Source organism: Zingiber officinale, chromosome 8A, assembly GCF_018446385.1.
Source record: "Zingiber officinale cultivar Zhangliang chromosome 8A, Zo_v1.1, whole genome shotgun sequence".
NCBI lineage: Eukaryota > Viridiplantae > Streptophyta > Magnoliopsida > Zingiberales > Zingiberaceae > Zingiber > Zingiber officinale.
The window spans coordinates 5,368,225-5,390,005 of record NC_056000.1 but is presented as its reverse complement, the minus strand read 5'-3'; the positions used below and the strand labels follow the sequence as shown (position 1 = coordinate 5,390,005).

Here is a 21,781-nt window from a genome sequence, read left to right as displayed (position 1 = left end):
CCCGCTAGGTACTGTTTTCCTTTTGATTTTTCAGAAAAGAGATTATCTCCATGGTTCTTTACCTGTTTCAGATCCGCACGCGCCCCTGGGCTTTTGCTCCATTTGACCTTTGACTCGATGTCTCTGCTTTCTCGTACGGGTTCACCTAGTTTGATACAAACAATGAGTGAAAGACTGGCATATCTCCACCCAACACAAGGCAATCCAGAGCAGATGATGGGCACTGAGAAACTCGAAGGAAAAGGCATAAAGAAAAGAGGCTCTGCAGTCCACAGCTCGAGTCAATGACTGGGCTGTGAGTGTCGTGTCAGGTGAAGCCTGAAGTAAGCAGCCAGTGAGTCATCATCACACACATGGTGCCAATCTGTCTTTTTGAGTTGGCTAATTATCACAGTCAATAGATGAAGGAAGAATTGATGAAAGACGAGACCCATCTCAGTTACTCAGAGGAGGAAAAGAAATGAGCACTTTGTCCAATTATTTGTGCGTGAAGGAATCTCTCCTCGTAGTCGAGTCACTCTATCCAGTAAGTAAATAATTGCACAGAGGTAATAAGTTTTGTGCCAGGTGAAGTCAAAGGACGTTGATTATATTCCTTCAGTGCATGGAGTAGTGGAGTACACAGCACAGCATGCATGGCTGTTGGTGGAGGAGTACTTTGAGTTGAAGCCAACCGAAATAAAGGTTTGATGAGTTTGGTTTCGTCCACGATAATAGGGTTTAGGGTTTAGGCTATGATTTTAACGTTTTAAGAGAGTTGAATTTGTTTCTCCATCATTTTTTAGAGTTTTGTTTTGAGACCGAACATTTGAGAAAAAGCAGCCTCTTTGTGTGCAAGATGATCAGGAAAAATTAGTTACAGATTCAACTTAACATTTGACACTATTTTTAAAATAATTCTAATAAAGTTATAAAATCATTATAATTATTTAAACATAAGAACAAAATTATAGGGTAAGCTTAGATTTTTACTATATCAATTTTAACATCCAACCAAACTGATTTTTTTTTTTTTATCCTTTGAATTACATCAAAATATTAGTTATCAAGATCTACTTTAAATAATTAAAGATTTATAAAATCCATATTAAATAAAAACAAGACATTTCATAAATAAAATTTCAATTTAAAATATTGATTTGCAAATATATGATAAAAATAATTAATGGGTTTTATTGATAGACTATTTCCATAACTATTTTATTATTGAAATTTTCTATCACTCGAGTATAAAATTATGTTCCATTTAAAATAGAAAAATAAACTAAACACTTTGTAGTACCCAAGATAGAATTCAAACATTTAATCTTTAAATGAAAAATCTTTCAAATTTGACCTGTTTGAAAATTTTCGAGATTTAAGTCATTTAACCAAGTAACTGAGTGTTGATAATGCAGTGCATTTCTTAGTTGTGTATTTGAGTTGCTGTTTGGATTAAGCCAACGTGCGTGGTGCATGAACCGTCGAATCTCCTAGCTGTCATTACACATGGACCGGCCGGTGGCTCCGGTTTCCTCGTGGCGACAGCCACTCGCGTTCGGTGGTGGGAGCTCCACGCGAGGAGCCCGTCGGCGTAGAAAGCGACGGCCACGTGCGGCGCCCCCACGGGAGACTGACAGTGCTCCCTTCCTCACCGCGCGAACCTTCTCGCCGACACTCTCTCACTGCACACGAATCAAATATCCAAAGAAATCTAACATATATCACCAAATAGTTCAAGAAATGATCATGAATTAAGCTTCAAGACTTGCAAGAAACATACATATCGAGATAATAAATTAACGATCAGGAGTGGGCATGCAAGAGTACTGTTAAGACCACCAATTTTGTCAAGCATCGAGTTACTGAAGACGCTATGAACATAAAAGCTATGCTGTCAGGGGTTTGCAAACAGGAATCTTACTTGCATTAGCATTTAGCGATGGGCTGTGAGTGATCATCAATATCTTTTTGCGATGTCAGACGATCATCAATAAATGTGCCCAAGCTCACATGATCAGAGGAAGACTAACGCGAATACGAGTGGGGAAGCTGGGACAGCCGAGGAGAGACCAAAGCAACGGGGCTTTAAAGAGGTGTGAGGAGGAGCTAGCGACATGGGCGAAGAGCATGAATAACCATGAAGCAAGTGCAATGAGCCACGCTCCTCATCATTACTCCCATTATTGTCTTCATCATCACTCCCTCCATTATTTGTACTGAAGTCACAAACTCACCGTCACTTGTTGGAGCTTTTGATCAACCACCGCCACTCTCATTCCCACTAACAAGGAGAAGAAAAAGGAAGGAGAAAGAAAGAAATTAAAGACTACGAGTCCACGTACATACGTCTGTGCTGCTGTGGTTCAGCCATGGAGTGGCAGATGGCAATGGCAGAGGATGGAGGGGGTGTAATGGCTGCTTATTATTCCACCGGCGCCTCGCGCTCTGTTCCACCATCCAATACAACATCGGCTTATGGCTCAGTTATTCCGCCTCAAACCTCCAGTGTTTCTTACTTTTCCGGCGGCTCTGACACCAAATTCTTCTCCGCAATGCCAGCGGAGACGCCGTCGTCAATCGTTGCCGGTTTCGCCTCTGTTTTGCCATCGCAGCAGCAGAGCTCGCTCGACCTTTATGCCCCAGTTAGTGTAGATTAATATATGTGATTTTGGTAGAGAATTGGTAGTTGGTTAAGGTTTTGTCTCTATTGGTACAGCAATGCGAGGACGAGGCAGAGCTCGAGTGGCTGTCCCAGTTCATGGAGGATTCTTTTTCGGACACGCCGAACGAGGTCGGTTGGAGCTCAATCTCGCCTCCCCTTGCCTGCGCTGAGCAAGTCCACAAGGAGACGCCGACCACAGCTCGCGGAGCTCGAAGCAAGCGGTCCAAGGCCGTCGCCTGGTCCTCATCGGTGGCGCCGTCGCACCAACCGGGGCTGAACTCGCCGTCCTCCTCCATTTCTTCATCTTATGAATTTCCGACCTCGGAGTTGAGTTCCTCCACAGGCTCCGGGAGAAACAGGAGGAGGGAGAAAAGCAGAGCGACCGAGGAGGGCAGCGCGACACGTCGTTGCACCCACTGCGCGTCGGAGAAGACGCCTCAGTGGCGCACGGGGCCGTTGGGGCCGAAGACACTGTGCAACGCATGCGGGGTGAGGTACAAGTCCGGGAGGCTAGTGCCGGAGTACCGGCCGGCGGCGAGCCCCACCTTCGTTCTCGCGCAGCACTCCAACTCCCACCGCAAGGTCATGGAGCTCCGACGCCAGAAGGAGTTCCTCCTTCGACACCACCAGACCGACACTTCCTCCGTCTCTCGGTCGGAAGTTCTATATGATGATCATGGCTACGGTGTCTCCTGAACTGCCGGCGCCGGCAGGCGGCGGCGGTACCTGGTCTTTCAAAATCTAAATTAGCAGATCGTTTATCAAACTGTTTGATCATCTTTAATAATAAAGTAACAACTTTCCTATAATCTTATATTTTTATTCTAACTAAATCTGAATGCTCAATTAATTTGCCATTATATCAAAAAGTTCCTCTTAAATTCGAGTTTAGGCTCAACTCAGAATGGATCGTGTAATAATTAAAATCAAAAGCTCATGATGGGACCATTCTAAATAAGTTTTAGATGTTAACAAATCGGGTTGAATGAAAAGGTTCCCTAAATGGAAAAACATAGAGGGATCCGTCATTCACGTGAAGTGCTTCCACCAACGCTGCAATTCTGACAAAGGAAAACGAAAAGTAATGTTGTCGCCGTCCCTGTCGTTAAAAGAATACATTTGTTCATTTATTATTAAAATACTATACCGTCTCTCTGTATTTTTTTTTCTAAAAATATGTACTCTAGCACGCGTATGAGATCATAGCTACGATAGCACGTATGAGATCCTAACTACGCATTTTAATTTTAAACGATAGCAATAATATTATGTCATAGTAACTCTAGTTCATAACTAGAATAATATAATCGCTCCGATCGTTTTTATCTCTACGCAGTTAACTAAAAGATAAAAGATTTATTATAATAGGATAGTGGTCAATTTTCGATGGACATATATCTTTAGAAAAAACTCCTTTCATTCTTTAATCACTTCGCGGTTAGCTATAAATAGATCTGATAATTTATCTCCCTTCACATAATTTGGGGATAGACTGTAAGAGACGCCTGAAGCGATCGTAATCATCTTTTACTACAATACAATATAATCACTTCAACCCCCAATGCATAACCAAGTTGATCACCACATAGTAGATTTGTAAAAATAAGTAATCCGAATAAGGATCGGTAGGACGCCATGTAAATGGAAGGATGATGAAATTGACAAAGTAGTTCCAAAGACATGTACAAGGCTCAACTCCTGGCTTCTAAGTTCCTTGGGCTTCTCGGCTCTAGAACCTCTCGGACTTCTTGTTTTCTCAGTAATATGAGATGAAATATCAAAACACGAAGAAAATATGTTAATATTGTTATTTTAGGAAAAAGATGATGACATGACTAAATCTTGTGCTATTTAAGGAATAACTAGTATACAAATCGAAATAGAAGGAAAGGACATGTTAATATGATCGTTTTAAGAAAAAAGCAACGACTAGATTAAATATTACATTATTTAGGAAATTAAATAATAACCACGTAAAAGGAAAAAGAGGAAAAGGTTTGTGGTTTCTCTAAAAGAGGATCATTCATAATTTCAAGGTAAACATATACAAACGCTGCTCTACATATCAAAACCCTAATTTTCATCTTTCTCGTTTAACTTGAGCGTCGAAGTGGTTATGAAGGGGCATTCCCTAGCCTTTACCCTAACCCTTTTTTTTTGTTGTCATTTTTCTTCTGTACAAGATTTAGATCACATCGTCGTCCTCCTTGTCATTCAGCTATAGGCGATTAAGTTGGCCATTGAGTTAGCTCGCCGATGAATTATCAATCGACTGATGTGCGTAGGTTATATATGTTTCTAGATATTTTTTAATGTACATGTACTTATATTTCATGAGTATAATCTATGTTTATTTCACCTTATTTCATTATATTATCATATTTCTACTCCTCTTGTTTAGAGATATGCTCATTACTTGTTTTGATTAATATGATGCAAATTGGAGCATAAAATGGAGTAGAAAAAAGGCTCAACACGGACTAGCTAAATACATGAAACATACATAAAGGAAAAGACTTTCAAATTGGAATTTGAATCAAGAAATATGCTCTAATCATATTCCTTGACACGTGCATATTCTTATGGAAGAAATTTAATGAAAAACAAAGCTAAAATGGAGTATAGAGTCTCTAAAATATCTTACCCGTGCTTATGAGACATGACCATGTGAAATATGACACAATCCAGAGTTTCACACAGCCTGACTATGCTTAAAAGGCACGGCCATGCATGTCTTTTTCAGACACGGTCGTGTCAAAATTATAGATTTTCTATACCGCGAACCAAAAGTAAAATGGTCATAACTTTCTTCTCAATTAGAGTCTTAGGTCGTTCAAAATATTAAAATATAGATAATTTCAAGATCTACAATTTTGATTCAGACGTCAACCAAAGAAAACCACGTTCAGACATGCTAAATTGCATTTTAGTGAGGCACGCACGCCAGAGAGCATTCTAAGGTAGGTTGTGTGAAATCACATGGTTGTGTCCTTTATCCAGAGTTTATTCATAAGTGGCTGTGTGAAATTGCACGGCCATGTCTTCTTTCTTGAGCATATTCATGCTATAACAGTGCCCAGAGTCACGATTGTAACACGGGATAGATAGGGGTTGTGCCCCCTGCTTATAAAACGGGAGTTTTCTCCCCTTTTAACCTATCCTTGGTTTGAAGCTTTGGCTCCTTCCTTTGGGAAGCATTTTCCCCTCTAGGCAATATTCTAGAGCCTCCTTCACAAATCCACATCATCCATCCTCTTCCGAAGCAAGGAAACATCCGAAAGACACCGACAATCTCTTTAATAAGCATTTTTTTCTTCTCTATTTCACATTTTGAATGTAAGAATGCTTCATTTTGTGTCTTTAGTTTATATATTCTTTGTAATAAAGTAAATTCTCTGATTCTTAGAATGTAAGGAGTATGTATGATGTGATGTTGGTGTATGAACTTTGTATTTGCTTATTTTCTTGTTCAATAAAGTGTTTATCATTTATTTTATATGTGTTGTGCCTTATATATGTTTGACGAAGTATGTGTATGGTGTATGCATGTGAATTGTAGTGAATTGACCACCTTGTAGAGGAAAGTGCTATAATGTATGACCTCGAAGCCCTATGATAGATGATAGCTCTTTAAGCGGATTTTCTAGAGCGATCCTCTTACAAGAAGACCAATTCTCTAAAAAGGAATATCTACTTATGCTCTGTTTACTTAAAGGAGTGGGCGATGGATGGATGAAATAAATCAAGGGGCATGAGAAGAGAATGGAAAGGGAAAGAAATTTCTTTCTCTACATGCTTGTTTACCTTGATTGAGGAAGTTGGGTACATACGATATAATTTTTATAACTAAAAAAGGGTACATGCATTATTTTTTAAATATATGATGTAATTTTATAAATTAAAAATGGTACATGTGTCATTTTTTATATGTGGTGTAATTTTATGAATGAAAAGGGGTACATGTGTCATTTTTTTCATCTGTTGCTTTCCGCCCAATTTTGAAGTGATCGATTTTGACTTTAAAATCATCTGCTAATGGATTGTGTTTTTCTTCCCTTTTAAAATTTTAATAAAGTAAACGATGGAAATTTTTCTCTGCAGAAACTTTTCTTTAGTTTTGCTTTTCACTCTCTTAAGTAAACATAGCATTAGAGTTTAGGGGGTTTCTCACAAATTAATATTTGAAAGTTACTTGTGTAATATAAATTTGTATTTGGGGTCTTATGACAGAAAACAACCCTTTAACTGAACTTTCCAGATGATCTCTTCTACTTAGTTACATTAATCTACCATTAGGAAGTAAATTACATAACTCTAGAATTACATGATTTGGGGGGGCCTTTGGATAACCTTTTAATCTAACTTTCTAGAGTTGCTTATTTACTTAATAATGTTAAAACTTGGGTAAACTCTATGGCGCAATCTTTGTGGGGTTGTGTCGAACCTTAGTTAGAAACCCTACAAGAGTGTAGGCATGGATGTAAGGAGATAAACAATACATAGAGACATTAATTAACTAGTATCATAATGAATTTGAACTCCTAGAATCATTCACCTCCAAACCCAACCCCACCGTCACTCACTTACGCTCTCTCTCTACTCTCTCTTTCCTTCTCTTTCTCTTCTCTCAATCCCTCTCAAGCGTTTGTGAACCACCTTTCAATTGTCTAGATAATTTACCGTATGAAATCGACTAGTGACTAGTCAACAGTCCTCGTGGGATCGATATTTTTATTACTGACGACGTAACAGTACACTTGCGGTAGCGTAACAAGTTTTTGACACCATTGCTGCAGACTATTTTCAATTAATATTAGTTGATTAACATTTAAATTACTTTAGACTTTTTTTTCCTTTTTTCTTTTACATTTTCTTTCTACATTTTCTTTCTTATTTTCATTATGCATTTATTTCTTATCTTTAATTCTGTATTTATTTTTTAAAAAATTAATATAAAAATTGATTGAGTGTTTTGATTATTTTAGATATTTTATATCTATATATAATTTTATTACTACTCCTTATGCTTTGTGATTTTATTGTTATTGTTTTAAGTGAGACTAGAAATTTCTTTAACCATAGATAAGTACCTTTTTTGCTTCAATGTAACTTATTATTTTGATGGTGAGAAAATGTTGAACATATGTAGAATATGTGGTAGCTTAATCCACCCAAATGACATATGCTATCTATTCTAAAAAGATGCTAACCCTTCCACTGAACCAACAAATGACATCTACAAGGTTTGTGGCAGCTCATTCCATCCAACTATTTTATGTCACTTCTTCCAAAAGACTGCTACCTCTCCCACAAAACTTCAGAGTTTATTTATCCTAATACTTTTGGCTATGACTAGGTGAATCATCAAACTCAGAACTTTCAACCTAACACACTTCTAAAGAGAATGAGTAATTACTACCATAGCAGCAAATTCTTAACCCACCTCAACACTACAATCAAGATTGGATGGACCATCAAAATTTAGACTATAATTGTATACAAAGTGTTGAGCTTATTTCTCAAGTAAATCAGAGTTCGTCAGAGTTTTAGAATGATTCATCATTAGACGGACCACATTATTCACAATCAGATGAGTCGACAAAATGGGAGGACTCATAAGACATAGATATTCTACATTACAAAATTTAGAAGAGCTCTTGGTGCAACAAGGGATCATGTTTCTTTGATCCCTACAGCAAGTTGATGAGTAAAGTCCAAATTTAGAGTCTCAATTGAATGTTATTTTGGAGGGGATGGATTGTGAAGCTGATGACATTCTTGTTTATGATTCTGCAGCTCTATAGGACTCCTCTACTGATTTGCATGACAATAATATATCTGATGATACTCCAAACATTGAAAAGACTTTTGATGAATGTTCAAACAACCTTGCTATTGTTCTTATTGCAAATCCTGATAACACATGCTTGATTGATGATAGGATTATAGATGAGGAAGATATTGATATTAGTATGCAACCCTTTGAGTGGGAAGTGGTGAATAGCCGAAGACCCTAAGGCTGGACACTCCTACTTTTGCATATACCTCACTTTCATCAAAACAAGGGCTCAACATCAACTGTAATAACTATAGGTCTCATGCGACCAACAAAAGAGTAGTGAATTGTCCTGAAAATATAACAATTATATCCTTTCAGAAACTTTCGACTTTAGATTAAAAAAATCCTTTAATAAAAGAAACTAAAATGCATAAAATAAGTATGAGATATAAACAATTTACTTAGTTTATAACCAGAAAACTTGCTAATCCAAGTCAAATGAAGCTAATATAATCACTTACTCTGATTTAATATTATCTTATAATTTCAAATTATAATTACCACAACTTAAATAATTTATTTTTATCAATATTATATTTTATAACTGTTGGTGCAACCTTAGGTCAAGGTTGACCTGGGTGACCCGACTCGAGTTGACCTGACTCGAGGTATATTTTAATGTTTGACAAGAATGAAGAAGTTATATTTTGATATTTGACAAGAATAGGAACTTGGGGGATTGTGGGTGCAACCTTTGGTCAAGGTTGACCTGGTTAACCCGACTTGAGTTGACCTGATTCGGGAAAAGTCCAAGTATGGAGACTTGGCACGGAAAGGTCCAAGCAGGGAGCTTGGCACGGGAAAAGTCCAAGTATGGAGACTTGGCACGGAAAGGTCCAAGCAGGAAGCTTGGCACGGGAAAAGTCTAAGTATGGAGACTTGGCACGGAAAAGTCCAAGCAGGGAGCTTGGCACGGGAAAAGTCCAAGCAGGGAGCTGGGCACGGGGAAAAGTCTAAGTATGGAAGCTTGGCATGGGAGGTCAGAGAGGGCTCGGTAGCTCGTTCTCCGGACTAGGTCAGAGAGGGCTCGGTAGCTCGTTCTCTGGACCAGACGTGGGAGTCGGAGAGGGCTCGGTAGTTCGTTCTCCAGACTAGGTCAGAAAGGGCTCGGTAGCTCGTTCTCTGGACCGGACGAAGTTGGAGAGGGCTCGATAGCTCGTTCTCTGGACTAGGTCAAAGAGGGCTCGGTAGCTCGTTCTCTGGACCGGACGTGGAAGTCGGAGAGGGCTCGGTAGCTCGTTCTCCGGACTAGGTCAGAGAGAGCTCGGTAGCTCGTTCTCTAGACCGGACGTGGAAGTCAGAGAGGGCTCGGTAGCTCGTTCTCCGGACTAGGTCAGAGAGGGCTTGGTAGCTCGTTCTCTAGATCAGAAAGGCTTAGGGTTTAAGGCTAGGAAATTGGATCGGTCTGCTGATCGATCCAGTGATACTATGGGTATCTGGATCGGTCTGCTGACCGATCCAGTGATACACTGATTCTCACTGTGGATCATCTGATCAGTCTGGTGACCGATCAGTAACCAAACAGATTGGGAGAAGGAATAAGAGGGATCGGTCTGTGGACCGATCCACCTATGGCCTGATCGGTCCACAGACCGATCAGGGCTCTGCAACCAACTCTCTGTGAGAGTTGGGATCGGTCTGGGGACCGATCAGCCTAGGGCCTGATCGGTCCATAGACCGATCAGGGATTTCCTGGACCGATCAGGCCATAGCCTGATCGGTCCAGGCCTAACCGTTGAGTCACAACGGCTAGATTTATGTGTCTTCTTTATCTTCTTCGCAGGTTAAGGTTATAAATCGAGGTTGAATGCAGGGAAGGTGAATTCTTCTTTCTTCTGCGATCTGAGCTTTGTTGAGCTCTCCACTGCTGAAACTTCGTGTGAGCTTCCCTCGGCTGGACTCCAACTGATCAGTTGTTGCTGTTGTTGGCATCCGTGAAGTGGTTGCTTCATCAACAGTCGACGAGAAGGCAAGCAAACTAGTGTTTTTACATTCGTATTGTTCTTGGCTTCTTGCTGTATTTCTTGTACTCTGATCTTGCTGTTGCAAGAGAAATTGTGGCGAGGTTTCTCCACCCAGAAGGAGTTTTCATTAGCCGGTTTTCCGGGGTCTCATCCACCGATGGATTGATAGGATTCGTCCACCTTACGGACACGCCGAGGAGTAGGAGTATCATCTCCGAACCTCGTTATATCGTCGCGTTTGAGGTTTGATATTCTCCCGTTTCGTTTCTATCTTTTATTTCCGCTGCGCTAACTCAAATTGTAGGAAGAAACGAGAATTTGGGGTCGGCTATTCACACCCCCTCCTCTCTAGCCGCGTCCGAAGGTCCTAACAATAACAACTGCACAATTATAGCTATGGTACAATTTATAACAATAGTCCACCCTAATGATCAATATTATAGTGCAGTAGTTACAAATTATAATTATAATAATAGACCGTTTAATTCTAATCTACCTAGTTAATATTATATTATATTAATTATGAAATCAGGATTATAATTATATAATTGTATCAATTATGAAATTATAATAAACATAACTATTACATTTGTATAATAATTATAATATCAAAGCTACTATAAACTCATCTAAAATATATATATATATATATATATATATATATATATATATATAAAATTTCTATGGGACTGAGTCGATCGTCTCAGGATTAATAGGTGTAAGTTAAATATCTCATATCAACTAAAAATAAATAAATTAAATAACATATCTTATTTACTACTTGGAAAAATAATTAGAGGGAACACATAAGTAGCTTGCATAATTATTAAGGACATTTGTATTTATTTGAATATTAATATATACTCTCCGAGTAAAAAAGATAAAATGTGTTTAACCCCTCTATGTTTAGGGTTTATCAATTTAGAATTTTGTTTTTTTATTTGATGAGGGTAATATAATGAGTTTTTAGCTGATTATCCTTTTTAAAGTGATTATGTTTCTGTCATTTTTACGTGTGTATATATAAATTTTATGAAAATTTTTATCAAGGATATAATGATTAATTTAATATGCTTTTTTCATATTGAGATTATTATAGAAAAATGATAAACATGGAGGCATAATTATATTTTACTTTTATATTATTTTTTAATTTTTTTTTATAAAATCTGTTAAAAAATTGAAAGTTGTTAATATGTTGTGTTATAACCTAACTCCTATATATATAACGGTCATCCTTCACTTACCCATGAATGAGTGGCTTCATTCGAACGACACCGAGCCCCGCTCCCCTGATAACCATATAAGGATACAAGGACCACTGGCACAGGTTTGGATCGATGTTAGGGTCCATGCAGCGACCATCTCCCCTGGGGAGCTCGCGAACTGTCATACCCGAAAGGCCACTGGGATAAGTACACTGTCCTCATTTTACGCTTGTTTATATGTCTATCGGCCATGACTAACACACTCTATTATAGTTTTTGGTCAAAAGTCTGGCCATGTCCTAGAGGCTGGCTTTCCTGGAATACAAAGTCTAGTAGCTGCGAGCCTCGGACAACCAATCAGAAGCTTCTCAAGTGCATTTAGGGCAATTGACTAATGAATTGGCCTAGTTGAAGGCCGATTTGTAGAGGAGTTCTGAACGACTGCAGGCAGAGAGGAACAAGAGTGCCGAGTAGGCCTTACAGCTGGAATGGCTCAACAAGCAAGCAAGCTCCTTTGAGGCGAAGATCAATTCCGCCAAAGCCAGGAAGCTCTGAGCCATTAAGGACCTGGATATTAAGAATAAAGAGGCTCTTGTCTTAGCTCAAAATCTAAAGGAAGCTGATGCAACCCTGAGTGCCGAGCGGGAGAGCCGATCAGCTGAGCAAGCCGCGGTGGGGGTCCAACTCGTTGCCAAGGATGTCGAGTTGACCTCTTTGAGGACCGAGTTGGAAGTGTCCTGATCAGCCTTCCAAATTTATCAAGATGCAGATCCTAGTTGGTTTGAAGTATTCAAGCATGACTATCTCCGTTCGGACCCCTTCAAAGATCGGCTTACTGATTGGGCGCTCCGTCTCTTCAATTTTAGCATAGATGGGACCCTCAACCAACTAAAGGACGGCAAATATCTCCCTACCACAGTGACTAACAAGATTATCAATCGGGACAAGCTGACCGAGTCGCTACTAGACGACGCGCTGGATTATCTCGAGTGACCTCCCCTCTCTGCTTCGCATGCCTCCTTTTGTACTCTCTCTAGATGTTATGTATAAAATTTTCTAAGTATTAATGCATGAATGTCTGTCCGGTGCTTCTTCTTTTTGTCAGATTTTGTAAGTGTTAATGAATGCATCGTCGTTCAGCTTAAGTGGGGTTGTGTACCACTTAGGGTTTGCGAAAATTTTCAAAGTATAATTCTCTGCCATCCCGATCATCAATGTTACTGGTCGTTGAGATGTCCGAGTGATCACTTCATTGTGGTTGGACGACCATATTTAAGCGAAAAACAACTGCTTCTAGCCGTAGCTTGACTTCTTATAAGCTTGACTTCTTATAAGCTTTATTCTCGGCTTGTATAGTCGTCGATCAGTTTTATTTGTCATAGGCTCGGGTTTTATAGCCGTTGCTTAGCTATTGATGTTGTAGACTCAAGTTTATAGCCGTCGCTCGGCTGTTGATGTCGTAGACTCGGGTTTATAGGCATCACTCGGCTGTTGACGTAGACCAGGGTTTATGGTCGCCGCTTGACTATTGATATAGACAAGGATTTATAGTCGCCACTCGACTTTTGACGTAGATAAGGGTTTTTAGTTGACTATTGACGTAGACAAGGGTCTATAGTTACCGCTCAACTATTGATGTAGACAAGGATTTATAGTCGCCACTCAACTGTTGACGCAGACATGAGTTTATAGTCGCTACTCGACTGTTGAAGGTGTAGATAAGGATTTATAGTCGTTGCTTGACTGTTGAAGGCATAGACAGGGGTTTATAGGCACCACTCTACTATTGAAGGCATATACAGGGGTTTATAGTCGTCGCTCGACTTTTAACTTGGCCAGTCGGCGCAAGAGTCTGGGACACTTGTGAATTTTATTTATTGTTCACCTGCATTTACAAGACATATGTTGATACAATTTTATCTGGATTTAACCACGTATCTCTCACCCTACCCTATAGGGCTAAAGATGGTTCACACTCTAAGGTTGTTCGAGCCTTCTCCTGTCCTTATCTTGTAGGTAATTGGCTCTCGAGCGGAGTTTCGATGATATAGGGTCCTCCCCATGAGGGTTCCAGCTTAGTGACGTCGCTGACTGGCTTCACTCTTTTCCACACCAAGTCGCCGACCTAGAAAGACCTGAGGATCATCCTTCAGTTGTCGTTCTACTTCATGCACTGCCTATACGCTATTAGTCGGACGACGTCCTTATCCCGCGCTTCATCCACCAGGTCGAGCTCCATGAGTCTCCGCTTGGCATTTCCATCGTCATAGAGGTGCAACTAATCGGACTCTACTCCAACTTCCACTGGAACTAATGCTTCTCCTCCGTACACCACTGGAGCTCCATGAGTCTCCAATTGTTAGAGTATATACTAAAAGCTTAGCTTTTGTAAACATTTATTTTGTAATAAAGAATCACATTGGTCAAAAATGTCTACATTTATATGTTAAGTGTAGTTGTTCAATTAATTTATATTGTAGATAACATGGTGTGTGGTGTCACACACAGAAAATCATGTTATCGGTTCTTTATAAATTACAAGCAGGAGCTCACGACTAAGATGGATAGGAACAAACCATTGGAATAGTCGTGGTGTAATTTGATATTAGTTTATCTAAAAGCCTACTCCATGAGTCTCCAATTGTTAGAGACTTTCACTGGTGCTCCATGAATCTCCAATTGTTAGAGTGTATACTAAAAGCCTAGCTTTTGTAAATATTTATTTTGTAATAAAGAATCACATTGGTCAAAAATATCTACATTTATATGCTAAGTGTAGTTGATCAATTAATTTATATTATAAAAGGTAGATCCGCTACTTTAGCGGCCCCCTAGTGTCGGCCCCACGGATATGGAGGGAGGTTCATGCAGGTACACAGGCCATAGGCGCATGACGGGGTAAACTCCAGATCGTCAGTTCCTGAGAATCTACCCCTGGCCATTACGCAGAGATACCATGCGCTCACCATCTACGCTACGCCCTGGGGGCAATTAATTTATATTATAGATAACATGGTGTGTGGTATTACACACAGAAGATCATGTTATCGGTTCTTTATAAATTATAAACAGGAGCTCACGACTAAAATGAATAGGAACAAACCATTGAAATATTCATAGTGTAATTTGATATTAGTTTATCTTAACTATAAAATTACACTAATACACTATGAGTGTATTGAGGAGGATCATTTAAGGTAAGTTCTTTTTATATTGACTTAATAAAAGAATAAAACCTTAGTTATTATGGAAGTGTGTACTCTTAATCCTAATATAATAACAAGCACATATATTTAGTATTTATTTCTTTGACTTATCAAACGGTGAGATTTAGCTCGATAAATCAATATGCCCGATAAGTTGGGAAATGATATTACTTATAGTGTGTGTTGTTGATTATAGAATGAAACTGTGTCCTAGTAATCTAGGTTGATAATGTCCCCGGCCAAGAGGAGCTCATAAGGATTGTCATGTTAAACCCTATAGGTGGACTGTTGGGTTTTCAGGCCGCGAAAACCACTTTTCGCATCGCGGAAACCCCGAATCACCCAAAGCCGTAGGATCCGTGCAAAGAAAAATTTTGAAAACACGAGTACGAGTTATTAACTACGATCTACAGTAGATCTACAAAGAAAAACATTTTACCTTTGATGTGTGCCCTCGCAAAATCCCGCTTGTCCAAGGTACGTGTCGGATCTCCAAAGTATCAAGATAGATACTTCTCTAGTGATATCCACACGAACAAGTAGTACTCTCTAGCACTCAAGGATGGAGAAGAAAGACCCCAAGTGTGCTAGCACTCTCTCTAGGGCTCTCGGATGGGAATGGAAGAAGAAAGAAAAACAAAGAAGAGAATACAATACACTCCTCTAAAAATATTACCTTTCTTCTTGGACTTCTTGGATTAACTCACTCAACCCCCTTCTCCTCACCATGAAAGTCACGGCAACACCTAGCCAAGAGAGGGGAGAAGCAAGCAAGAAGATGAGAGAATGAATGCACACATAACTCCACAAAATCAAAACCCCCTATTCCATTAGTGTGGCCGGCCACATAATGTAACTCCCCATTAATGTGGCCGGCCACATTAAAACCATGGAAGAGTGTAACCCCCATGAGGTGGCATGCCTCATGAGGTGGAGGTGATGTGGCAAGGATGAGTCATCCTTATGATGTGGCAATACATCAAGTCAAACTTGATGTTTCAATTTCTACTTGGTCAAGTCAAACTTGACCAATTGTCTTCCTTGTTGAGTTAAATTCAACCTTTGACTCAAGTCAATTTTAATTTAATGAATCTCAATTCATTAATATAAATTGACTCAATGAATCAAATCTAAATTAGACTCATTCAACAATTGAATCTAATTGAGTCTAACTCAATAAGTCTAATTTGAATCCAATTGGTTCATCATATGAACCCAATCCAATTGGTTCATCATATGAACCCAATCTCCATCCACTTGTTCTTTGTGTGTGACCCAATAGGTTCTTGTAACGTTGGCAATGTTTCTAAACTCCTTTAGAAACATAAGCAATGAGCGGCATCTAGCAATACATCATTGCTACCCAAGTTACAAGAAATGTTGAGATCCAACATCACCTTGTGACTCCTCACAATATATGACAAGTGTCCTTCTATCCTAGACATCTAGATTGATCAATGTGAGGCATAGACCGTGTCATCCTCTGACCAATCTAAATCTTGAACTCCAAGTAGACTCACTCAATCAAATGAGCTCAATATCTCATATTGACTCATTTGGGTATGGCCATACACTTCGTGGTCTTACTCTATCAAGAATATCGATGTCACTCCCGTCATATAGGAGGGATAGATCCCATCTACATCACTCACATCCCTCTGCATAATTCGTTACATACCCAGTAATCGCCTTTATAGTCCACCCAGTTACGGGTGACGTTTGACGAAACTAAAGTACATAACTCCTTATGTAGGGATCCATGGTGACTTCAGGTCTAAGGACTAATAGTCATACTAATAGCCACATGAGAAAGTATATGACACTCATATAACGATCCATGATACTTTCTCATGGCGGGTCATTCAGTATACATTCTCTAATGCATACCCATGTGTCAGCTTGATATCTCTATATCCATGACTTGTGAGATCAAGTCATCGAGCTGACCTACATGCTAGTCTTATTGTATTAACATTGTCCCTGAATGTTAATACTCGACTAGGAATGATTTAGAGTAGTGTTCCCTATATCATCTCACTATCGATTCAACTAATCGATTGATATAGGTATGAACCTTCTACTCAATGACGCTATTATACTTAGTCTATTTGGCACTAATACAAATAAGTATAATAACCAAACAAATGCCTTGATTTTAATATACAAGAATATGATACAATGAGTCCATACAATCATCAAATGATTGGCTCTAGGGCTCTAACTAACATGGACTTAGTCCGACATGACAATAAGGTTGAGTGATATTACTCTTGGACTAAGATATTAATTAAAAAGAGTTGTCAGTAACTCATTTAATTAGTGGACATTTAACATCTTAAACACAGGGAGATTAACACACTCATAATAAGAAGGAGCCCAAAATATAATTTGGGATTAGTGCGGTAGTTCAATAATAATTCTTTAGTGGTATGAATTACTATTGATGAAATTAAGTTGGGTGTTCGGGGCGAACACGGGAAGCTTAATTTCATCGGGAAACCAAAATCAATTCCTCCTCTCGGCCCCTATCGTAGCCTCTTGTATATAGAGAATTATATCCACCTATACCCACCTTCCTACCCACCCTTAGGTGGCTGGCCAAGTTAGCTTGGAGCCCAAGCTAGGGTCGACCAAGACCAAAAGGTTGAGTCAAAAGCAGGTGGCCAGCCAATGCTTGGAGCCCAAGTATGGTGTGGCTGACCCTAATCAAATTAAAATGTTTTTTATTTTAAAATCTTTTCTTATGCGGAAGCATGGTTTTAAAAGAGAGTTTAAAATTTAAATCTTTCCTTTTATAGCTTTCTACAAAAGATTAAGTGAAAGATTTGATATCTTTCCTTATTTGTAGTTGAAAGGAAGATTTTAATTTTTTGATAAAACTTTCCTTTTTTGTAACCATGCTCATGATTTAAAAAGAGAGTTTTAAAATTAAATATTTCCTTTTATAAGTTTCTACAAAAGATTAAGAAAAGATTTGATATCTTTCCTTATTTATAGATTAAAAGGAAGATTTTAATTTTATAGAAAAGTTTTCTTTTTGAAAATCATCTACATGTTTTAATAGAGAGATTTTAATTTATAAAATTTCCTTTTATAACCAACCATGAAGGGAAAGTTATTAGAGAAATTTTTATTAAAAATTTTGGAAGCAAATTAGGAAATTTTAATTATTGTGTTATTAAAACTTTCCTTGCTTGGAGCTATGAGGTGGCCGACCACTTAATATAAGAAAAGGAAATTGGTTTTAATAAATTAAATTTTCCTTTTCATGGTAAAGAAAATAAAGAAGTTTTTATTTAAACTTTTCTTATTTACCAAGACCAAGGATTATAAAAGAGAGGGAGGGGGTGCCTTCATGAGACACAACTCTATTATATTTTCCTCTCCTCTCTTCCTTGGTGGTGGCCGGCCCTTAGTCCCTTGCTCTTCTTCTTTTCTCTTCCTCCTTGGTGGCCGGCGGCATCAACACAAGAGGAGTCCTTGGTGGCCGGTTCTAGCTTGGAGAAGGAGAGAAAGGAGGCTTTGCTCTTACATCCCTTGGAGCTCATTGGTGGTGGTCGAATCTTGCTAGAAGAAAGGAAGGTGTTAGTGGTTCTCATCTCGGTAGATCGTTGCCCACACAACGTCCGAGATAAGAAGAGGAATACGGTAGAAGACTAAGAGGTTATTGCTTACAAAGAAAGATATAACTAGTAATTATTTTTCGCATCATACTAGTTTTCTTTGTATGAATTCCAAATACAAGAGGCTAGTGATTCTAGATTTTCGGATTAGATATTCGAAGTTGTATTTTTTTTGTTTTGTTTTTCGAATTTGTGATTTAATTGTTTCTTTTGGTTAAACCTAGGGTTATATAAGGAAATTAAATATTAGATTTCATTGAAAGACTTTGTCTAGGAAGTGGTGGTTGCTCCCATATCGAAGAAGGCCTAGTGCCTCGCCATGTTTAACCTGGAAGCCAATTTTTGAAATTAATATTTAATTGAATTTATAACATAGGTGGATTTGGATCAATAATGTGAAGCATCGTTTGCGATCCAAGTCTAAACCATTAAGAACATATAAGTTAAATTTGGAATCAATAATGTTAAGTTCCGTTTGCGATTCCGAATTTAATTTCTAAGGAACACAATAGGTTGTTAGGAAAGGTTCAGGACTTGTACAAAATTTTTGTACAGTGGAACCAGTACGATCTTCTTAGGATCAACCAACAGGGTCCTCCCCATGAGGGTTCCAGCTTGATGACGTCGTCGACTGACTTCACTCTTTTCCACACCAAGTCGCCGACCTAGAAAGACCTGAGGATCATCCTTTGGTTGTAGTTCTACTTCATGCACTGCCTATACGCCATTAGTCGGACGACGACCTTATCCCACGCTTCATCCACCAGGTCGAGCTCCATGAGTCTCCGCTTGGCATTTCCATCGTCGTAGAGGTGCACCTAATCGGACTCTACTCCAACTTCCACTGGAACCAATGCTTCTCCTCCGTGCACCAGATGGAATAGTGTGACGTCGGTCGCCTCTCTTGGTGTGGTGTGATGGGCGACAGTAGGCTAGGGAGTTCATCGACCCAGCTGCCTCCAGTATAATTGAGCTGAGCCCGTAACCCCCTAAGGATTTCTTGGTTCGTGACTTCCGTCTGGTTGTTGCTTTATGGGTAGGTCACCAAGGTGAAAGTCTGCACAACGCCATAACCTTCGCACTATTCTTTGAGCCTCCGTCCTGTGAACTGTTGTCCGTTGTCCAAGATGAGCCGATGAGGGATGCCGAACCGACATAAGATATTTTTTCATATAAATTTGATTACCATATGCTTAGTTATCTTGGCTAGCGTCTCAGCCTCTACCCACTTTGAGAAATAATCTATTGCGATGGGTAGAAATTTTCGTTGATTAGTTGCCATTGGAAATGGTTCAACGATGTCTATGCCTTATTGGTCGAACGAACAAAACACCGTGGACGCTTTCATCTCCTCGGTGGGTTGGTACAGGATGTTATGATACTTTTGTTGGTGCGGTTAGCACTAATGGTTTAACTCAAGTTTTGATGAATGACAAAATAGGTTAAGTTAGTTTTCTTGTTATCTAAACACTCTAATGGAGTGTGCAAGAGAAGTCTAAACTGGTCGACGGGCTAACCTGATGTATGGCACGAAGCCCAGGTAGGTCGACGGGCTGACCGGATAGTTGGCACGAAGTCCAAACGGGTCGACGGGTTGACTAGACGTTTGGCACAAAGTCTAGCTAGGTCGACGGACTGATCGGATAGCTGGCAGGAAGCCTAGACGGACGAAGGGCTGACCAGACGTCTAGCAGGTAAGTGAAGGTAAGTCACTAGAGGGGAGTGACTGTGAGGACGCGTTCCCGGGAAGGGAACTTAGGCGTCGATCCGACTTAAAACCATTTCGGAACTCTAAGTCGAGATCTTGACTAGATTCTGGTCTCGAAGAGATGGAATCTAATTAATATTCTGATTAATGTTAAACTGTGCTAATACTCCGTGTTGCAGGATATATCTTACATTTGCCTCCGGACTAACGTTTTCTTGCAGAAAGGAATCTGCTGAAAACTAAGGGTCCGGGCGCCCGAGGGTCCGGGCGCCCGAAGTTCCGGGCGCCCGGGAGGGATCCCGGCGCTCGGAGGTGAAAAATTATTCTCAACGTCATTTCGCCGCGTGGAGCTCACTGATTGGTTCGGCTACGTCACATCCAAGGTGTCTTGAAGGTTCTAGGCGCCCCGAACCTCCTATATAAGGAGAGTCAAGGCCGAAGCTCCAACAACAACTGACAATCTGCTCTCCTGTGCTCCAGCGAAGCTACTCCGACCACGCGCTGTTCTTTTGTTTTCTTCCTTTTGTCGGTATTTCTTTTCTATTAGCATTTCTGTAATTTAGTTTGCAATCAAATATTCGAATTGCTAGTGTATTGTCCATCGAAAGCATCCTTGCGTGCGGGCCTTGGAGTAGGAGTCGACAAAGGCTCCGAACCAAGTAAAAAACGACTCTTGTTAGCATTGCTTTATTCTTTCTTTTTCATTTACTTTTCCGCCGCGTACTCTTTCGACAAGTTTTTAATGGATATTCACCCCCCTATCGAATTTACGATCCAACAACTTTGACATGATAAGCAGGTGACCATCATGCGAACGACATCATCTTGCAATGTGGGCCAAAAGTATCTCACCAACAAGATCTTTCGAGCCAGTGATCTGTCGTTCGGATGACTTCTGCAAGAACCTTGATGAATCTCCTTCAAGATATTTCGATGTCCTCCTATCCGACGCACTTGAGCAGCGATCTTGAGAAAACTCTTTTATATAGCTGATCCCTAATCATGGTGAACCACCCGACCCTCCTTTTCAACAAGCGAGCTTCCTCCTGATCGACTGGGGTATTGTCCGATCAAAGGAATTCTATTAATAGGGTCCTCCTGTCGCTCGGGTAGGTTATTCCTTCTGTCGATCCTATCGATGTGTGCCACCAATAAGACCTGTTTGATCGGCTATTATATCACAATCAGCGATAACGAACTAACTAACTTAACCAATTCATCCGTAACTTGATTATCCGATTGGGAGATTTCCTGTATAACCACCTCTAACATAGTATACAAATTTACTTGTGAAATTAAGATTGCAGGCGAAGTAAACCTATTTAAACAATGTGAAGTTACAATGAAGATTGATCCGGTAGTAAGAACAGGGGACCTCGCCCTGTGGAGTCGGCGCCACGTGGAAGTCACAGTGGTAGTTGTCCATCCGGAGAGGGCCAGGTCCGACCGGACGTCCGGCCGGCCGCCCGGTGGAATCGGACGTCCGGAGAGGGAAGGGTCCGATCGGCTGGTCGACCGGACGATATTCGGCTGATGGTTAAAGGCGCCCTGTCGAAATTAGGGTTCCGGCGCTCAGTGGAAAAGGTCGC

At 39.9% G+C, this 21,781-nt stretch overlaps 1 protein-coding gene and 1 long non-coding RNA gene across 2 annotated transcripts; one reads left to right on the top strand and one right to left on the bottom strand.

Moving 5' to 3' along the window:
• Window positions 1-1,401: 1,401 nt before the first annotated feature.
• Window positions 1,402-2,036, bottom strand: LOC122012081. Its single transcript, XR_006120113.1, has 2 exons — window positions 1,904-2,036; window positions 1,402-1,664 (listed from the first exon to the last, which is right to left on the bottom strand). It is a non-coding gene; the product is annotated as an uncharacterized LOC122012081 (long non-coding RNA).
• Window positions 2,037-2,048: 12 nt separating this feature from the next.
• LOC122012078 (GATA transcription factor 4-like) lies at window positions 2,049-3,453 on the top strand. Its single transcript, XM_042568535.1, has 2 exons — window positions 2,049-2,624; window positions 2,699-3,453. Exons 1-2 carry the CDS (start codon window positions 2,352-2,354, stop codon window positions 3,338-3,340), a joined length of 915 nt encoding a protein of 304 aa, XP_042424469.1. The 5' UTR covers window positions 2,049-2,351; the 3' UTR covers window positions 3,341-3,453.
• The last annotated feature ends 18,328 nt before the right edge of the window (window positions 3,454-21,781 follow it).